General features: G+C 42.5%; 1 protein-coding gene across 1 annotated transcript in view; it reads right to left on the minus strand.

Annotated features, from left to right (window-relative positions):
- MUC13 (mucin 13, cell surface associated) overlaps positions 1-8,775 on the minus strand; it is a 30,266-nt gene extending 21,491 nt beyond the window's left edge. The window contains exons 1-3 of the mRNA XM_019839884.3: positions 8,622-8,775; positions 3,465-3,679; positions 949-1,560 (exon numbers count right to left, since the gene is read on the minus strand). Of these exons, the coding sequence (XP_019695443.3) occupies positions 949-1,560; positions 3,465-3,609 (757 nt within the window). The 5' untranslated portion in view covers positions 3,610-3,679; positions 8,622-8,775. The remainder of the gene's footprint in view (positions 1-948; positions 1,561-3,464; positions 3,680-8,621) is intronic.
- Positions 8,776-21,449: the final 12,674 nt, after the last annotated feature.

Raw genomic sequence — 21,449 nt, forward strand, 5'->3', positions numbered from 1 at the left:
GACTCACATTCCGTGAATTAACTCAAACTCCAAACTGTGAACAGCCACCATTGCAATGTCATACTTTCCCCTAACATTGAGTCAGGATAGCACTGACTCCTTCCTTGCGTAGATCAGGGAGACAGACCAGTGGGGCTGGAGAGACAGTGCTTATTTGGACCTTGCCTTCTCAGAGAAGCTGAAACTATTTCTTAAAATCTCCTAGGGAGATGGAAGCTAGAAAAGTAGCTTTCATGATGCCCAAGTCCATAAAAATATTCCATAACTGGGGCGCCTGGGTGGCTCAGTCGGTTAAGCGGCCGACTTCGGCTTAGGTCATGATCTCGCGGTCCGTGAGTTCTAGCCCCGCGTCGGGCTCTGTGCTGACAGCTCAGAGCCTGGAGCCTGTTTCAGATTCTGTGTCTCCCTCTCTCTGACCCTCCCCTGTTCATGCTGTGTCTCTCCCTGTCTCAAAAATAAATAAACATTAAAAAAAATAAAAAAAAATATTCCATAACTAACTTGAAGTAGGATAGGTGGAGGGCAAAGGAGAACAGAATGAAACCGTGGGTTATCTTTTAGGGTCTCTGCCATGACTACTAGCTTTTGTGACTCAGGGTTTTTTTTTTTTAATTTTTTAATATTTACTCATTTTTGAGATAGAGAGCGGGGGAGGGGCAGAGAGAGAGGGGGCAGAGAATCAGAAGCAGGCTCTGTGCTGACAGCAGAGAGCCTGACGTGGGGCTCGAACTCACAAACCGTGAGAACATGGCCAAAGTCAGATGCTTAACCGACTGAGCCACCCAGGCGCCCCTTGACTCAGAGTTTGTAATTCCAGGGGTTCATATTCAAGGAAACCTTGGGTCTCTCTATACCCACTTTCCTCTGCCCCACAGAACACACTTACCTACCATCCTCCACAATACTAGGACTCTGCAAAGGAGCAGTCTTTAAGGAAATCGCTCTTACCTGGGGGACCAGGGTTTGGGGGGCTGCTCTCAGGCGAAGTGACATTGCCAGAAGTCACTGAAGGAACAGCCTCTGAGGAATTACTTTGGGGGACTGTGATGAGGGATGATCCAGTGTCCGTCTCTGTCGTTTGTGTTTCTGGAGAAGTAACCACTGTGGTTGGCTCATTGCTCCCAGAAGAAACGCAGCCAGGGGTAGATGCAGTTGTTGTGTTTTCATCTGTGCTTGATTTACTTGTTGTAGACGTGGCAGTGGCGTCTGTAACTGAACTCGATATAGAAACAGAGGCCACAGAGGAAGTAGGTGGAGTTTTCGTGGCAGTTGTGACGGTTGTTGTGGCAGTTGTGGCAGTTGTTGTGGTAGGTGTTGTGGCAGTTGTCGCAGTTGTTGTGGTAGGTGTTGTGGCAGTTGTTGTGGTAGGTGTTGTGGCAGTTGTCGCAGTTGTTGTGGTAGGTGTTGTGGCAGTTGTCGCAGTTGTTGTGGTAGGTGTTGTGGCAGTTGTCGCAGTTGTTGTGGTAAGTGTTGTGGCAGCTGTTGTGGTAGGTGTTGTGGCAGCAGCAATTACGTCATTCATGGTAGCGCTACTTGAAGGAGTTGTATTTTGCCCAATGGCTGGAGGAACAAAGATACCAAGTTTCAGAAGAAAGAACATTCGATATATAACGGCAGTTACTTATTCTTTAATACTAATTAGTACCCAATCATTCTTTCTTGAAAAATAAATATAGTTGACTACATTAAAAACGACATACATGGGGACACCTGGGTGGCTCAGTTGGTCGAGAGTCCAACTTTTGATTTTGGTACAGGTCACAATCCCAGGGTTGTGAGATCGAGCCCTGCATTGGGCTCCGTACAGAGCATGAGCCCTGCTTAAGATTCTCTCTATTTCTCTTTGCCCCTCTCCCCCACTCATGCACGCTCTCTCCCTCGCTCTCTCTCTTTTAAAAAAAAGTAAAGAAAATACATGACTACTTCGGTCACACACACACAAAACCCTCACAATAGATAAAATTAAAGAGAAAGAAACTGGAAAAATGTTACTGAAATGTATTACAAAAAGTTAATATGGATGAAGACAAGGACCAAGAAGTAACATCATTTAGGCCTGTAGTTGCTAGACTATTAATCCGGGTTTAATATTCTCTAGTAGTCTTCTGTGAAGACAATTGACAATGCCAGCAGGTGGCGCTGTTACTACCTGAAAGTGGCAGTCTTTGTCTTTTTTGTCTTTTTTGTCTTTTTATAGTTTAAGGCAATAGTCCCCATTTTAGGGAGGGCGGGGTTTATTTAAAGAGAGATGAAATAAAAATACCTCATTACGTGTGTATTAAACTTTCTCCAAAAATTGTTTCCTAGGGATGTTTACCCATTAATAATTTTAGACACATTAATTTTTTAAAGAGCAGGATGAGTAGAGATGATTTTTGCCCTAAGGGCTACGGTGATCATCAGAGTTGCCTTTTTTCCAACTCTTAGAAACCCCTGGACACATGGAACAGTAGTAAACTCTTAGTGACCCAGTGATTACTCTTTTAGAACCCTTGTCTCAAAGAACGCTGACACTGACAACCAGTTTAAAAACAAATATTAGAAGTTTTCGTGAGGAGAAAAAAAAAAAAAAAGAAAAAAAGTTTAAGTGAGGAAGCAATTCCTAACCCCTCCGATATAGAAAGACCACTGATTCCCCCACAAGGCTGTGAGCCAGAATCTGGCTCTCTACCTTCAACAGGGCCTGGCTTAAACAGTCATTAAGTGTTGAAGAGATAAACCATTGCTCTGCCAGGAGCAAGAAAATAGTTCACCAACTGACCACCTTTTTTTTTTTTTTTTTTTTTAAGAGTGTATTTTTAGGTAATCTCTACACCCAACTCGGGGCTCAATCCTGAGACAGAGTGGTGAGCTCCACTGACTGAGCCAGCCTGGGTGCCCCACCAGCTGGCCATCTTCACTGCTGCTCCTCCTATCCCTGCTACTCTTCTCATTTAACAAAGGCTCACCCTGAGTCAGAGAGTAACTGTGAGATTGATACGCGCATCCATCTTTGATAGAAGAGCCGGCCAATACCCAGATGGGTTTAGGGATTTGCCCAGAGATAAACCGTAATTCCCGTGTAGAAGGAGACAAAAGACTCCTGATGCTGGAATCAGGGATTAAACCAGATCCCTGCACTGCATTAGGGTCCAAATGACATTTGGGGGCCAAAGAAAAGGCTACTGAAGGGCATCAGGCCCTCGGAACCTACTGAGTTGTTCTTGTCTGGCCTGAGGAACTCTGGAGGACAAATCTCTGGCTTGCTGAACCCCACACCTTAGCCCAGAGCCCCCTTTACTTGTGCTCTGTCTTCCTTCATCGCACTGAAATGCCCTACGTCTTTGAGCAGAATGGGAGAGGAAACTTCAGCCATGAAATAGTCTGCTTTGTTGGACCTTGGAGCTAGTAGCTTAAGCCCGCTGGTTCTATCTCAGAGACAGCAAACATGATTAAAAGAATAAAAATTGCAAAATGTTCCTTACCTGAGGCTCCAAAAAGGAGGATGAGAAGAGCGAGGTGACGAAAGGCTTTCATTTTAGATGTTCTTGCCGGGCAATCCAAGGAGGAAATGACTTCCCTCCAACTGTCTTCGGTTTTAACCCTCTTTTGGGTACAAAGTCCAGTCATTAACTGACGTCAATCAGCCAGAGGCAATTACTCCTTGGGGTTTGGTCATATACCATAGGTCTCTTCCGAGCTTTTGAGATAAAAGAGGTAACCTGGACTTAGTATTTTTCTGTCCAAAATATTCTATCCAAAGTATTATAGTTCAAAATAGCTCAAAACAGCCCAAACCTCCTTGGGAGGTTGCGAGGTGTGTGGGGGGAGGGGGCGGGGGGTGAGTCGTTAAACATCCCAAATGTCCCCGGGCTACCAACCTTTAGGAGGTCACCATTCCTTCGAACACCAACACCGCGTGTAGTGTCTGTGCTCCACTTCCTGCCATATGAGCATGGAGACGGTAGTTCCAAGAATCCCTGAGGGGCTCTTCCATGTTTTCCCCAAACCGTTTGCTGTTTAGCTTTTCAGGGGCCTCCCTGATGGTCACTTCTAGCAACTTTGTAATCCTATCTCCAGGCTTCCATGGCTCTCCACAGATCACTTTACCTGGACGCTGCGCCCCATAAATACCCGCAAACACAGTTAATATTGAACTGTAGCATTTAGCCTAACTTTACCGAAGGCTTGTGGGTGACAGCTCAGGGAGGGGAAATACAGTAGAGAAAGGGGAAAAACTTAAAATGGATGACCGTATCTCTTCACTCCTGGTTGTTCGTTCGCTGTCCTGGCCTCCCTCTCCCAGCTCCTCTACTCACCTCTTGTCCCCGAACCCCTGAGCCCCTGACTTCTCACTACATTTCAGGAACCAGCCCATCACTTAGAGTAGGGTCTTCTTAACTCAGGCCTCCCTCCCTACAGCTCAGAACCCCAATTCCCCCTGGGTCTAGCCCCGGACAGAGGGGTGAAAACAGTCGCTCCTTGTGAATATTAGGCAGTTTTACCTCTGACCTTAGTGAAGACAAAATTTTTTGTTATTACACAGAAGGTTAATTCCTTGTTGTCCCCAAGGTCTCCATTCAGGAATAGAATTTCGGGTTTGCTCTTATATAGCTGAGAGGCCCATTTAAATATTTTTCCCAGGCAAAACGCCTGTGCTGTTATTCTCGGCTTGAAGCATTCCTGGCACCAGAAGTTAAACTAAGGCCTCTTTTTCGTCTCTTCTGTTTTCTTTTTAAATTCACTTTATTGAGTTAGGTCTAATTTACATCAATAAGCGAATCCATTTAAAGGGTAAATTTTGGTGAGTTTTGATAGATGTGTATACGTGTGAAACCACCGTTACAATCACGACATGGAACATTTCTATCGCGCCCCAAAGTTTCCTCTTGCCCCTTGGCAGTGTGTTCCTCCCTCCACCCCCCACCCCAGGCAACCACTGACCTGCTTTTGTCACTAGAGATTAGTTTGCTTTTTCTAGAATTGTATATAAATGGAGTCATACCGCATGTATTACTTATTCTATGTCTGGTTTTCCCCCTTAGTACGATGATTTCACAATTCATCCAGATTACTGTGTCTATCAGCCCTTTCTTTTTCTTTTCTTTTACAACTTTATTGAGGTATAATTTATGTAATATGAATGCACATATTTAACGTTTTGATACGGGCTTATACCCATGAAACGATGATCGTGATCAAGATGCCAAACATTCTCACAATCCCCAAAAGTTTTGTGCCCATCCTTCCCCACACCCCCAGCCTGAGGTAACCACTCCTCTGTTTTCTGTCACTATAGATTAATTTGCATTTCCTAGAATTTTATAGAAATGGAATCAAACAGATGTACTGGGTCTGGGGGCTTTTATTTTTTGGTCCGGCTTCTTTGACTCAGGATAATTATTTTGAGATTCATTCGTGTCGTGCGTGTATTAATAGTTTGTACATATAATTTTCCATTCATTTGGAAATCTTTCCTTAGGATAAACTCCCAGAAGTGAATTTCTCAGGAAGTGGGTAATTTTTTATGTCATGTCTCAGTCAAAAAACCATTTTCTATGGCTCCTGATATCTGTTGCCGCATTTCCTTTTGAAGGGAATATAGCCTTTGTAAGCTTATTAAAGTATCTGCACCCTCACCTGAATTGACTGCAAACATTTTTAAAGATGTAAAATGTTATTTTGTTTTGCTAGTAGCATATCTGTAAAATGAGTGAAGGGTATTTCCCTCACATTTCTTTATGAATTTTATTTTCTCTTTTTATGAATAATTTGATAATGGCAACCAACTTTTGGAAAATAAGCTATCCAAATATCTGTGAGCCTGAAGACCCATGACTATATCTCATTTACTTTGCATTCCTTGCTCCCTGAATCTAGAACAGACTGAATGGCATTCGGCCATCCTTTCCTTTATTCCATAAATATTTAGGAAGCACCCGCTTTGTGCCAGCTGCTCTGGATGCTGGGGACAGAGGAGCGAACAAAGCAGGGAGGCTCTCATGGAAGAGGAGCAACAGACAACCAAACCAACAAAGAGACCACGGAAGTTCCCATTGTGAAGACGGTCATGCAAGATGAACTGGGGGCCTGTAGTCAGGTGGGGAGAGGGGCTCCTTTAGATGAGACCACCAAGAACCTTCCTGTTGTTGCACTTGGACTAAAATTTACACTCCCTGTGGCATCAGGCCACACTTCTCTGACATCACGATTCCATTATCGATCTTCTGGAATTAAGCTCTTAGGGAAGTTATATGGAGGGGCTTTCCCCAGGAAGCAGCTTCACCTTTCACACACCCAGCTCCCCGAATGGCGTGACGGGAGATTCCATGTAGGGGAGGAAGGTCCGTATCGCCTCCACCAACTGTAATTCAGATTTCCTCCTGGAGGGGTGAGTGGTTCAAGAGATTATAACGCTGCTGTTAGGGTGCTAGCACTGGGCCTGGGCTCATTGCTCTCGGAGAGGAAAATTGCCAACAGCAGAGGGGAGTACATTAGCACCTGTTTAGGGATCGCAGTGGTTTCTGGTTTGCACCTGCCAGCGTCCCCAGTCCAGTTGCTCCTAAAATGGGAGACAACGCAACGAGCAATGAGGGCAGTGGCCCTCAAAGTGTTCCCCGCACCAGCAGCATGCCCACAACTCGGGAACTTTTTAGAAATGCACATTTCAATCCCCAGCCCAGACTTACTGCATCAGCCATCTGTGTTTTAACAAGACTCCAGGTAATTTGGCTGTGTGCTCAGGTGTGACAATCACTGTGCCCGTAGCACAAAGTTGATTTTAAGTGGTCTGTGGTCACTGTTAGAAAACATTGATTTACTTGGAGGAGGAAAGTAATTGCCTTTTCAAACGCATTTCAGACACTCTGATTACACAGGGAGAAAATCACGCTGACTGCCAATGTATCTGTGTTCTGATACTTGCATATTTCCTTTACAAGGAAGACAGAGCAGCCCCAGGCACAGAGCCTTTGGCAGAGATATGCACCCAGAACCCACTAACACTTAATTTTTGTTGTGTTTATTTTATGATGACTTTATATTTATGAGAAAGGAAACTAGTTTTTTTATTTAAGGTGATGATGTAAAGTTTATTTTAAAAGTAAATTCATTTAGGTCTTAAGTCAATTTCCAAACGATATTCTAGAGGAAAGAGTAAAGACGGCATGTGGTTTGTCAAGAATCCCGAGGGTGGGACAAAACTGTCTGACATTCAGAGGACACCATGCTGGGACACATCCTTGGGTGAGTTGAAGAAAAGTGGGGGTGGGGAAGCAAACAAAGTAAGTTAGCTAAAATATAAATAAAAGAAATACCAAATATCAACACCATGAAAAGTGTCACTTTGCACGAGGAAAAGAGAAAACTAAACTAAGCCTCATTTGAAGCTGAACTCTGAGTTATTTTCGAATGGAATTTAATCAGATAAGTGCCTATTCTTGGGAATTTGGCTCCTATACCCCCCAGCTGGCTGTCAGTCTGGGGAGCGGGAGGGCCATAACATTTCATTTGACATTCAAGGCTTGAACTCAACTCAACTCCACAATCTTTAACCAGACATTCTTTTGAATTGTTGTTCAAGTTACCTATGAAATATCTCTTCTAAGAAGGAATTTTTGATTTGGCTTTCTAAGGAACTGTTTTCTTTATGACAAATTTGAAATAAAACGTCAGCACATGTCCACAAGCAATTACCTGAGAGGTTGCTCAGCACCAGGAACCAATTAGATACTATGGCTGTGGGCCTATTTTGAAAGATTGAAAGATTGAAAGAATGATAAGATCTGCTGTTGGCAATGGTGTGTGACCAACATGCCATTACAGAAATTGCAACATGTGTTACAGACCTTTAAAAATGGACAACTTCTGGGGCACCTGGGTGGCTGAATCAGTTAAGTGTCCGATTTTGCTCAGGTCATGATCTCACGGTCCGTGAGTTCGAGCCCCACTTGGGGCTCTGTGCTGACAGCTCAGAGCTTGGAGCCTGCTTCGGATTCTGTGTCTCCCTCTCTCTCTGCCCCTCCCCACTTGCACTCTGTCTTTCTCTCTCTCAAAACTAAATAAACATTAAAAAAAAAAATGGACAACTTCTGGGAGGATGGCGGAGTAAAAGGATCCTACTGGATCCTATCATCTATTCCAATAGACACACTGAGACAACAGGCAGATTAGTGCAAGGAACTCTGAAAACAACCTGACGACTGGCAGAACAGACTTTCCACAGATAAGTGTAGAGAGGAGGCCGCATCAAAACGGGTAGGAGGGGCAGAGACATGGCTGAGAACCAACACCCCCCAGCAGGACTAACCACAAACAGGAAAGATACCACAAGCCAGAGAAGTTAGCACTGAGAGAGGATCAGACGCCACCCTGGGCATGGGTGACCTGCATTGGGAAGACAGGTTCTCATAACATCTGGCTTCGAAAACCAGTGAGGCTTAACTTTTTGAGTTTTTACAATAATCAGGGCTTAACTCTGGGTACTTTAAAAACCATCCGGACTTAACTCTGGGAGAGCTGGAAGGCAGGAGGAAACTGACACCCCGCCCTTAAAGAGCCCGCATAACAACCCCACTGAGAAATAACATAGAGCCAGCTGTTTGAAAAGCACCTGGGGTATATGTGAAGATTTATTTACTAACCTCAGAATGTGCGCTGGAAGGCTTGTCCAAGAACAGAAGGGCTGGCACACACCTCCCCCCTCTCCACCACCCAGCCGAGATATCAGGACACTTGCAGAACGAGCAGGAACACTCTCCACCAGGCTCTCCAACACCTAGCACTGTGCGCCCCACCCACGTTCTCCTGCAGAAGGACCCCATCCAGCTTGTCCCACTCAGCAGCGGGAGTCTCTCCAAGGCGCTCCTGCCCCAGAGAGGGGAAGACAGCCACACGCTCTGGTGCACCTGCGGTCCCAGCAGCCAAACTCGCAGGCCACAAAACAACTCTCAATAAATTAAAAAAGATTGATACCAGATCATGCATCTTTCTGACCACAGCGGCATGAAACTAGAAGTCAATCACAAGAAAAAATGTGCAAAGAACACAAATGCGCGGAGGGTAAGTAAAATGCTACTAAACAATGAATAGGTCAACCAAGAAATCAAAGAGGAAATCAAAAATTAAAAATAGAATTACCGTCTGATTCAGTAATTCCACTGCTGGGTATTTACCTAAAGAAAATAAAAACACTAATTTGAAAAGATATTTGCACCCCTATGTTTATTGCAGCATTCTTTACAATAGCCAAATTATGGAAGCAACATAGACCCAAGGGCCCATTGATAGATGGATAAAGAAGATATGGTATAGATATGCAATGGAATATTACTCAGCCACAAAAAAAGGATGAGATCTTGCCATTTGCAACAACATGGATGTATCTAGAGGGTATAATGCTAAGTGAAATAAGCCAGAGAAAGACAAATGCAATATGATTTCATTAATATGTGGAATTTGAGAAACAAATTAAAAAAGAGACAAATACCAAAACAGACTCTTAACTATAGAGAACAAACTGATGGTTACCAGAGAGGAGATGGATGGGAGGATGGGTGAAATAGGTGTTGGGGGGCATCTGGGTGGCTCAGTCAGTTAAGCACCTTGACTTCAGCTCAGGTCATGATCTCTAGGTTGGTGAGTTCGAGCCCTACAGCAGGCTCTCTACTGTCAGCACAGAGCCTGCTTCAGATCTTCTGTCTCTCTCTCTCTGCCCCTCCCTCGCTTACTCTCTCTCTCTCAAAAATAAATAAACATTAAAAAAAATACGTGGTGGGGATTAAGGAGAGCACTTGTGATGAGTATCAGGTGTTGCATGGAAGTGTTTGTTCACCATATTCTACACGTGAAAGTAATACAACCTTGTATGTTAATTACACCTCAATAAAAAAAGAAAGCAAAGAAAATAGACATATCCCTTGACCAGCGATTTCATTCTAGGAATTTGCCCAAAGGACATAACTAGACATGTACTCAAAGATGCTTGTACAAGGATGCATTACTATTATTTTTCAAAGAAAAAAACATAAAACTATATAAATGTCCAAAAGCTGAGCTAGGTCAAGACAAATTTGGTGACTTCTTGAGAAGAATATTAAGCAGTCATCATAACAAAGGAAATTTTCAACAGAACTGTATTTTTACTAAGTGTGACTAAACTATCAAATAATCTACATAGGGAGGCATTGGACTTGGGGTCCGCCACCCATTATTGACTTTAGATTATTTCCTTTATTCACCAAGTATGTTAGAGCATCTTACAAGCACCAGACACTGTCCCAGGCTCTGAGGTTATAGCGATGAATTGAAATGAGCATATCTGAGATAACTCTGTACAAAGCGCTACGAGGGACACATTCAGGATGTGGTGGGAGGATGTATAAGGGGACTAGCTCACCTTGGAACACTCAGCAAAGTGCACCCAGGAAGCAGGACACCCCACAGAAGCCAGCACGCAGTAGGTGTGAGATAGCCTTTGACTGGCTGACATTGTTCACGGGTGTGAAAATAAAAGAAACCTCATTTAAAACCAAGTTGGGGAGCTCTGAAGGGGATCTCTCATGCAGGTACCGCTCCGTGCAGCCTGTATAACCAGCAGGAAGAAGGAAGACCATTCTTACCTTGACAGGAGAGGACATTTTTCACATCAGAATGTCACTGCCTGCTTTTAAGAAAAAGAAGGAAGATCCTTCCGGACCTATGACCACTAACGACCGCTTGCAGCCAGTGAGAAACCGCCACAAGCTCCAACTCTTGCTCTGCGCCAGCGAACTTGTATTCAAAACAACCCTCCCTGATTTCCTCCTAAAAGCTAATAGAAGCTGACCTTCCCTTCCCTTTATCTCTGGACTTGTCTGTCATCCACCATAGTTTCCAATTCTTCTGTTATTCTCCCATAAACTTTTTTGCTGGTAAAATAACTGGCTATTTTATTTTTAAGGTTGACAGGTACAAATATCCCCATTTCTGCTCCACCCCGGGGGAGCTGCTGCCTCTCAGGGCAGGACCGGAAACGAGTGTCCCCTCTGACCTTCTGTCCCGGTGTAGGGCCTGCCTCTCCAGGAGCACTCCTTCCTGTATGGAGACTTCTTTCCCAGTGCCCCTGCTTCCTCTCCCCAGAAGAGAGAGGAGAGATTTAAGTCTCTGTAAATCATAGGGATGGAGGTGGGGGGAGGTGCACAGTAATCTCTGCAGAACTTCTTTCTGGAAGCAATCTTGTCTTGCTGAGTCAAGCTCCCTAGTAATAATCTGCCTGTAAGTATTTGTAGTTCTTTGAAAAACATTTCCACATTTCCCAATAATGCTTCTTAGAGGGTTAAGTAAATGCGTAGTTTTGTGAACTGGAAAGCTACCAGTGGGGCATAATCTCTGGGATCCTTTTCTCCTATGAGAAAAACTTAACTTTTGGTGGAAATACCCCAATGTGCTCTTAGAGCTGGGCTCCCAGGGTGGTGTCCCCACATGGGCCCAACCTAGAGTGGTGAGGAAGGTAGTTTTCCAACACCCCATGTCAGAGAATTAAAAATGAACTGGATGGTACTTTACAGTCACTAGGAATGCTATAATAATAATAATAATAATAATAATAAGCAGATTAATTGCAAGTGTTGAAGATGTGAAATCAGAGCCCTCATACTGCTGGTGGAAATGCAAACTTGGTGTAGCCACTTTGGAAAACAGTTTGGTGATTCCTCAAAATTAGACATAGAGTTATCATGTGACCCAGTGATTCTACTTCTAGGTGTCTTCCTAAGAGAAATGAAAATATGTCTACATAAAAACATATACATGAGTGTCCATTATTCATGATAGCCAAAAGATAGAAAGAACCCAATGTCTATCAGCTAATGAACAAAATTGGTATTTCCATACAATGGACTATTATTCTGCCATAAAAAAAAAGAAGTACTGATACTTGCTACAATGTGGATGAAGCTTGAAAATATTTTGCCAAGAAAAGCAAGCCAGTCACAAAAGACCACATTTCAGATGCTTCCACTTATGTTAAATGTCCAGAACGTGTAAATCTATGGAGACTCAAAGTGGATTAGTTGTGGCCTAGGGCTGTGGGGGAGGTGAGAGGATTGGGAGATGACAGCTGAGAAAGTGCAGGTTTCCTTCTGGGTTGACGGAAATGTTCTAAAATTGGTTGTAGCGATGCATTGAATGAAATGAGTGAATTGTAGAGTATGTGATTTATATCTCAATAAAGCTGCTACTAAAAAAATGAAAGAGGAGGAGGAGGGGTAGAGGAAGGGGAAGTGAGCAGGGATAGGGAGGTGAGTGGGGGGGAGTAGCTCAGTTAAACATTGGGCTCAGGTCATGATTCACAGTTGGTGGGTCAAATCCCGTGTTGGGCTCTGTGCTGACAGGTTGGAGCCTGGAGCCTGCTTCAGATACTGTTTCCCTCCCTCTCTGCCCCTCCCCCTCTTGTGTGTGTGCTCTCTCTCAAAGGTAATAAATAAACCAGGACACCTGGGTAGCTCAGTCGGTGGATCATCCAACTTCGGCTTAGATCATGATCTCACAGTTTGTGGGTTCAAGCCCCATGTCGGGCTCTGTGCTGAACACTTGCTCAGAGACTGGAGCCTACTTCAGATTCTGTGTCTCCTCTCTCTGCCCCTCCCCTGCTCACGCTCTGTCTCACTCTGTCTGTCAAAAATAAATAAATGTAAAACAAACAAACATTTTAAAAAAGGTGAGCTGGGATGGATTAGGTAGAAACCACTTTAGGACACTTTTAGAGAGGACTGTCTTAAAGAACATTTTTACTCACTGACAGATAACCTTTTTTGTAATGACCACAATTCTATAGAGTTCAGAAGAGCTATAGAAATATAGCTATTAATGTTAATAACTTGCATTAAGAAAGCACCTACCACATGCCACCATTCTACACACTTTACACTTATTAACTCGAAACCATGAAGTGTATTTACTATCATAGCATAGGTAGGACTGTGACTTAGATCAAGCTTAGCAAATACTTTCTATAAAGAGCTAGATAGTAAGTAATATAGGCTTTGTGGGCCAAGAGGTAAGATTGAGGATATTATGTAGACATTTGTAGAGGAAAGAAAACAAATTTCCAAAATAAATTTTATTGATAAAATGTAAAATATAATAATAATTGAGCACAATTTTTGGTAATACTGGTTTACTAATAGAAGAATGGAATTCTTTTTTTTTTTAGCAATCAATTTCCAGTTGTTTTTTTTAATATATGAAATTTATTGTCAAATTGGTTTCCATACAACACCCAGTCCTCATCCCAAAAGATGCCCTCTTCAATACCCATCACCTACCCTCCTCTCCCTCCCACCCCCATCAACCCTCAGTTTGTTCTCAGTTTTTAAGAGTCTTTTATGCTTTGGCTCTCTCCCACTCTAACCTTTTTTTTTCCCCTCCCCTCCCCCATGGGTTTCTGTTAAGTTTCTCAGGATCCACATAAGAGTGAAAACATATGGTATCTGTCTTTCTCTGTATGGCTTATTTCACTTAGTATCACACTCTCCAGTTCTGTCCACATTGCTACAAAGGGCCATATTTCATTCTTTCTCATTGCCACATAGTACTCCATTGTGTATATAAACCACAATTTCTTTATCCATTCATCAGTTGATGGACATTTAGGCTCTTTCCACAATTTGGCTACTGTTGAGAGTGTTGCTATAAACATTGGGATACAGGTGCCCCTATGCATCAGTACTCCTGTATCCCTTGGGTAAATTCCTAGCAGTGCTACTGCTGGGTCATAGTGTAGGTCTATTTTTAATTTTTTGAGGAACCTCCACACTGTTTTCCAGAGTGGTTGCACCAGTTTGCATTCCCACCAACAGTGCAAGAGGGTTCCCGTTTCTCCACATCCTCTCCAGCATCTATAGTCTCCTGATTTGTTCATTTTGGCCACTCTGACTGGCGTGAGGTGATATCTGAGTGTGGTTTTGATTTGTATTTCCCTGAGGAGGAGGGACATTGAGCATCTTTTCATGTGCCTGTTGGCCATCGGATGTCTTCTTTAGAGAAGTGTCTATTCATGTTTTCTGCCCATTTCTTCACTGGATTATTTGTTTTTCGGGTGTGGAGTTTGGTGAGCTCATTATAGATTTTGGATACTAGCCCTTTATCCGATATGTCATTTGCAAATATCTTTTCCCATTCCATTGGTTGGCTTTTAGTTTTGTTGATTGTTTCCTTTGCTGTGCAGAAGCTTTTTATCTTCATGAGGTCCCAATAGTTCATTTTTGGTTTTAATTCCCTTGCCTTTGGGGATATGTCAAGTAAGAAATTGCTGCGGCTGAGGTCAGAGAGGTCTTTTCCTGCTTTCTCCTCTAGGGTTTTGATGGTTTCCTGTCTCACATTCAGGTCCTTTATCCATTTTGAGTTTATTTTTGTGAATGGTGTAAGAAAGTGGTCTAGTTTCCTCCTTCTGCATGTTGCTGTCCAGTTCTCCCAGCACCATTTGTTAAAGAGACTTTTTTCCATTGAATATTCTTTCCTGCTTTGTCAAAGATTAGTTGGCCATACTTTTGTGGATCTAGTTCCAGGGTTTCTATTCTATTCCATTGGTCTATGTGTCTGTTTTTGTGCCAATACCATGCTGTCTTGATGATTACAGCTTTGTACTAGAGGCTAAAGTCTGGGATTGTGATGCCTCCTGCTTTGCCCTTCTTCAAAATTACTTTGGCTATTCGGGGCCTTTTGTGGTTCCATATGAATTTTAGGATTACTTGTTCTAGCTTTGAGAAGAATGCTGGTGCAATTTTGAATGGGATTGCATTGAATGTGTAGATAGCTTTGGGTAGTATTGACATTTTAACAATATTTATTCTTCCAACCCATGAGCACGGAATGCTTTTCCATTTCTTTATATCTTTTTCAATTTCCTTCATAAGCTTTCTATAGCTTTCAGCATACAGATCTTTTACATCTTTGGTTAGATTTATTCCTAGGTATTTTATGCTTCTTGGTGCAATTGTGAATGGGATCAGTTTCTTTATTTGTCTTTCTGTTCCTTCATTATTAGTGTATAAGAATGCAACTGATTTCTGTACATTGATTTTGTATCCTGCGACTTTGCTGAATTCATGTATCAGTTCTAGCAGACTTTTGGTGGAGTCTATTGGATTTTCCATGTATAATATCATGTCATCTGCAAAAAAGTGAAAGCTTGACTTCATCTTTGCCAATTTTGATGCCTTTGATTTCCTTTTGTTGTCTGATTGCTGATGCTAGCACTTCCAACACTATGTTAAACAACAGCCGTGAGAGTGGACATCCCTGTCGTGTTCCTGATCTCAGGGGGAAAGTTCTCAGTTTTTCCCCATTGAGGATGATATTAGCTGTGGGCTTTTCATAAATGGCTTTTATGATGTTTAAGTATGTTCCTTCTATCCCGACTTTCTCGAGGGTTTTTATTAAGAAAGGATGCTGAATTTTGTCAAATGCTTTTTCTGCATTGATTGACAGGATCATATGGTTCTTATCTTTTCTTTCATTAATGTGATGTATCTCGTTGATTGATTTGCGAATGTTGAACCAGCCCTGCCTCCCAGGAATGAATGCCACTTGAACATGGTGAAGAATTCTTTTTATAAGCTGTTGAATTCGATTTGCTAGTATCTTATTGAGAATTTTTGCATCCATATTCATCAGGGATATTGGCCTGTAGTTCTCTTTTTTTACTGGGTCTCTGTCTGGTTTAGGAATCGAAGTAATACTGCTTCATAGAATGAGTCTGGAAGTTTTCCTTCTCTTTCTATTTTTTGGAATAGCTTGAGAAGGATAGGTATTATCTCTGCTTTGAATGTCTGGTAGAATTCCCCAGGGAAACCATCTGGTCCTGGACTCTTATTTGTTGGGAGATTTTTGATAACTGATTCAATTTCTTTGCTGGTTATAGGTCTGTTCAAGCTTTCTATTTCCTCCTGATTGAGTTTTGGAAGTGTGTGGGTGTTTAGGAATTTGTCCATTTCTTCCAGGTTTTCCAGTTTGTTGGCATATAATTTTTCATAGTATTCCCTGATAATTGCTTGTATTTCTGAGGGATTGGTTGTAATAACTCCATTTTCATTCATGATTTTATCTATTTGGGTCATCTCCCTTTTCTTTTTGAGAAGCCTGGCTAGAGGTTTATCAATTTTGTTTATTTTTTCAAAAAACCAACTCTTGGTTTCGTTGATCTGCTCTACAGTTTTTTTAGATTCTATATTGTTTATTTCTGCTCTGATCTTTATTATTTCCCTTCTTCTGCTGGGTTTTGGGTGTCTTTGCTGCTCTGCTTCTATTTCCTTTAGGTGTGCTGTTAGATTTTGTATTTGGGATTTTTCTTGTTTCTTGAGATAGGCCTGGATTGCAATGTATTTTCCTCTCAGAACTGCCTTCACTGCATCCAAAAGCATTTGGATTGTTGTATTTTCATTTTCGTTTGTTTCCATATATTTTTAAATTTCTTCTCTAATTGCCTGGTTGACCCATTCATCTTTACTAGGGTGTTCTTTAACTTCCATGCTTTTGGAGGTTTTCCAGACTTTTTCCTGTGGTTGATTTCAAGCTTCATAGCATTGTGGCCCAAAAGTATGCATGGTATGATCTCAATTCTTGTATACTTATAAAGGGCTGTTTTGTGACCCAGCATGTGATCTATGTTGGCAAATGTTCCATGTGCACTCGAGAAGAAAGTATATTCTATTGCTTTGGGATGCAGGGTTCTAAATATATGTCAAGTCCATCTGATCCAATGTATCATTCAGGGCCCTTGTTTCTTTATTGACCTTGTGTCTAGATGATCTATCCATTGTTGTAAGTGGGGTATTAAAGTCCCCTGCAATTACCACATTCTTGTCAATAAGGTTGCTTATGTTTGTGAGTAATTGTTTTATATATTTGGGGGCTCCCATATTTGGCACATAGATATTTATATTTGTTAGTTCTTCTTGATGGATAGACCCTGTAATTATTATATAATGCCCTTCTTCATCTCTTGTTACAGCCTTTAACTTAAAGTCTAGTTTGTCTGATATAAGTATGGCTACCCCAGCTTTCTTTTGACTTCCAGTAGCATGATAAATAGTTCTCCATCCCCTCACTTTCAATCTGAAGGTGTCCTCAGGTCTAAAATGAGTCTCTTGTAGACAGCAAATAGATGGGTCTTGTTTTTTTATCCATTCTGATACCCTACATCTTTTGATTGGCACATTTAGTCCATTTACAATTACAATCAGTGTTATAGAAAGATATGGGTTTAGAGTAATTGTGATGTCTGTAGGTTTCATACTTGTAGTGATGTCTCTGGTACTTTGTCTCACAGGATTCCCCCTTAGGATCTCTTGTAGGGCTGGTTTAGTGGTGATGAATTCCTTCAGTTTTTGTTTGTTTGGGAAGACCTTTATCTCTCCTTCTATTCTAAATGACAGATTTGCTGGATAGAGGATTCTCGGCTGCTTATTTTTTCTATTGATCACATTGAAGATTTCCTGCCATTCCTTTCTGGCCTGCCAAGTTTCAGTAGAGAGATCTGTCACTAGTCTTATCAGTCTCCCTTTATATGTTAGAGCACGTTTATCCCTAGCTGCTTTCAGAATTTTCTCTTTATCCTTGTATTTTGCCAGTTTCACTATGATATGTCGTGCAGAAGATCGATTCAAGTTATGTCTGAAGGGAGTTCTCTGTGCTTGGATTTCAATGCTTTTTTCCTTCCCCAGATCAGGGAAGTTCTCAGCTATTATTTCTTCAAGTACACCTTCAGCACCTTTCCCTCTCTCTTCCTCCTCTGGAATACCAATTATGCGTAGATTATTTCTCTTTAGTGCATCACTTAGTTCTCTAATTTTCCCCTCATACTCCTGGATTTTTTTCTCTCTCTTTTTCTCAGCTTCTTCTTTTTCCATAATTTTATCTTCTAGTTCACCTATTCTCTCCTCTGCCTCTTCAATCTGAGCTGTGGTCGTCTCCATTTTATTTTGCAGCTCATTCATAGCATTTTTAAGCTCCTCCTGGCTGTTCCTGAGTCCCTTGATCTCTGTAGCAATAGATTCTCTGCTGTCCTCTATACTGTTTTCAAGCCCAGTGCTTAATTTTATGACTATTATTCTAAATTCACTTTCTGTTATATTGTTTAAATCCTTTTTGATCAGTTCATTAGCTGTCGTTATTTCCTGGAGATTTTTTTGAGGGGAATTCTTCCATTTCATCATTTTTGATCGTCCCTGGAGTGGTGCGGACCTGCAGGTCACTTCCCCTGTGCTGTCTTGAATAACTTGTGTTGGTGGGCGGGGCGGCAGTCAGACCTGATGTCTGCCCCCAACCCACCGCTGGGGCCGCAGTCAGGCTGGTGTGTGCCTTCTCTTCCCCTCTCCTGGGGGCGGGATTCACTGTGAGGTGGCGTGGCCCGTCTGGGCTACTTGCACACTGCCAGCCTTGTGGTGCTGGGGATCTGGCGTATTAGTTGGGGTGGATCAGCAAGGTGCACGGGGGTGGGAGGGGCAGTCTCAACTTGCTTTTCCTTTGGTGATCCGCTTCGGGAGGGGCCCTGTGGCACCGGGAGGGAGTCAGACCCGCCACCAGAGGGACGGATCCACAGAAGCACAGCATTGGGTGTTTGCGTGGTGCAAGCAAGCTCCCTGACAGGAACTGGTTCCCTTTGGGATTTTGCCTGGGGGATGGGCGAGGGAGATGGTGCTGGTGAGCACCTTTGTTCCCCGCCAAGCTGCGCTCTGTCATCTGGGGCTCAACAACTCTCCCTCCTGTTGTTCTCCAGCCCTCCCGCTCTCCGAGCAGAGCTGTTAGCTTATAATATTCCAGATGTTAAGTCCCGCTTGCTGTCCGAACACAGTCCATCTGGCCCCTCCACTTTTGCAAGCCAGACTCGGGGGCTTTGCTTTGCCGGCTGTCCCTCCACCCCGGCTCCCTCCCGCCGGTCCGCGTAGTGCACACCGCCTCTCCGCCCTTCCTACCCTCTTCCGTGGGCCTCTCGTCTATGCTTGGCTCCAGAGAATCCGTTCTGCTAGTCTTCTGGAAGTTTTCTGGGTTATTTATGCAGGTGTGGGTGGAAGCTAAGTGATCCGCAGGACGCCGTGAGCCCAGCATCCTCCTATGCTGCCATCTTCAAGCCATTCCAAGAATGGAACTCTTTAGTGGGGATAATATTGTGCTTAATTGAGGTTCATAACTAGGTTCCCGATCGTCAAAAATCATCACAAATGTTCAACTGTTCATGCTGATTTATAATGAAATTTTATGTATTTCATTTTTAAAATGTCTGTCCACATAGATAGTTCTGCCAAATGCTGGTATCAGTCCATGAACATGTAATTTTAATTATGTATATTTGTTGCTTGAAAGGCAGTTATAGAATTCTTTTTTTTTTTTAATTTTTTTTTTCAACGTTTATTTATTTTTTTGGGACAGAGAGAGAGACAGAGCATGAACGGGCGAGGGGCAGAGAGAGAGGGAGACACAGAATCGGAAACAGGCTCCAGGCTCTGAGCCATCAGCCCAGAGCCCAACGCGGGGCTTGAACTCACGGACCGTGAGATCGTGACCTGGCTAAGTCGGACGCTTAACCGACTGCGCCACCCAGGCGCCCCAGAATTCTTTTTTTTTTAATGCTTATTTATTTACTTTGAGAGAGTGCAAGCGGGGCAGGGGCAGAGAGAGAGAGGGAGACACAGAATCTGAAGCAGGCTCCAAGCTGTCAGCACAGAGCCTGACATGAGGCTTGAACCTGAACCGCAAAATCATGACCTGAGCTGAAGTTGGCTGCTTAACCAATGGAGCTACCCAGGCGCCCCAGGCAGTTATGGTTATTAAATTCTTCTTTTGGTGGTTGCCTTTTAGCATGTCATTATATTACCAATTAATCACTTCCAACTGAAACTTAAGTAAATGCTCTCCTTGATTACATAGTAAAACAGATTTGGGGATATGGAAATTTTCTTCACACTTGCGCTGAAGTATGAAAAACACTGCTGGAACTGTAGTTTAAGTTCAAAAACTATGTCAGCCGCAGATCTGTATGGGAAGGAAGATCTTGCTTCTCATTTTAATTTTTGACCACACGTGGAAAGTATAGAAAGCAGCTTGACATTCCTTGGGAATTACACAATGTTAGTTGTTAAAAGGACTTTACCACCATATAAAATTTGCGTGTTAGGGCTGTTTTGCCTTGTAATTTTAAGTTGAATTCATCAGGAACCATTATTAGGTTTTCAGCAAAAGAGAACTTCAAAAGCCATTCTCCTTTGATTAACAGTGGTTGAGTGGTTCATCTCACTCAGAAGGATTTTAATCTCAGCCCTGTGCTCAAAAACTTGCAATAAAACTTTGCAACTGCTAAGCCATCAAATTGCTTTACGGTAGGATAAGTCAGGATACTAGCCAGCTTCTATATCTGATAAAATGTATAGAACCGCGGTGCCGAGCTGGCTCAGTTGGTAGAGCATATGCTACTCTTGATCTCAGGGCTGTGAATTCGAGCCCTACGTTGGGTGTAGACATTACTTAAAAATTAAAAAAAAAAAAAAGCTTTAAGAAAGTAAATTCACAGAACCAATGATGATTAAGTCAACTGACAGTGAAATGAAGTTCACCACTGACGCTACTGGTTTTGTAACACATATTTCAATATTTTCCACAGAATACTCATGAATAATGTGATGAATTATCGTAAGCTTTATTTTTTTAAAGCTTTTTAAATCTTTTTTTTTTTTTTTTATTTTTGAGAGAGAGAGAGAGAGAGACACAGAGTGTGTGGGGGGGAGAACAGAGAGAGAGGGAGACACAGAATCTGAAGCAGGCTCCAGGCTCCGAGCTGTCAGCACAGAGCCCGATGTGGGGCTCAAACTGTGAGATTATGACCTGAGCCGAAGTCAGACACTTAACTCACTGAGCCACCCAGGTGCCCTTATTTTCTTTTTTAACTAACCTCTACCCCCAACGTGGGGCTCAACTCACAACCCCAAAATTGAGAGTCACATGCTCTATTGACTGAGCCAGCCCCGCATCCCTTATTACCCTAAGCTTTCTGGATGAATCCAATCATAGCTTTTTCTGCTCCATGTGTTTCTGCTACCCTCACTTGTAACACATCTTAGCAGATTCTACTTCAGCTTATAGTGAAACGATGGTTTCTCAATTTCTTTGAAAATATTCTTAAAAAAGCACACAGCTTTATTGAGACTTAATTCACACATCATACAATTCACCCATTTAAAGTGTGTAATTACATTTCGAAAATATTCTTTCCTATAGTTGTTCCACAGAGACGTACCATGGAGGCTAATTCCTCAGTCACTTCCAACTTGGCACTGACTCCTTGAATAAACCACCACTGAATAGTACTGGTAACATTTATCAACTCGTCAAGAGCCAGGGAAATCCACTCAGAGCTATTTGTTAATTGACTATTGGTACTCTTCTCAGTGTTCTCAACTCTCTGAAAGACCGTTTGTTCTTGCCAAAACAATCTGAAA

This window comes from Felis catus, chromosome C2 (assembly GCF_018350175.1).
Source record: "Felis catus isolate Fca126 chromosome C2, F.catus_Fca126_mat1.0, whole genome shotgun sequence".
Classification (NCBI taxonomy): domain Eukaryota; kingdom Metazoa; phylum Chordata; class Mammalia; order Carnivora; family Felidae; genus Felis; species Felis catus.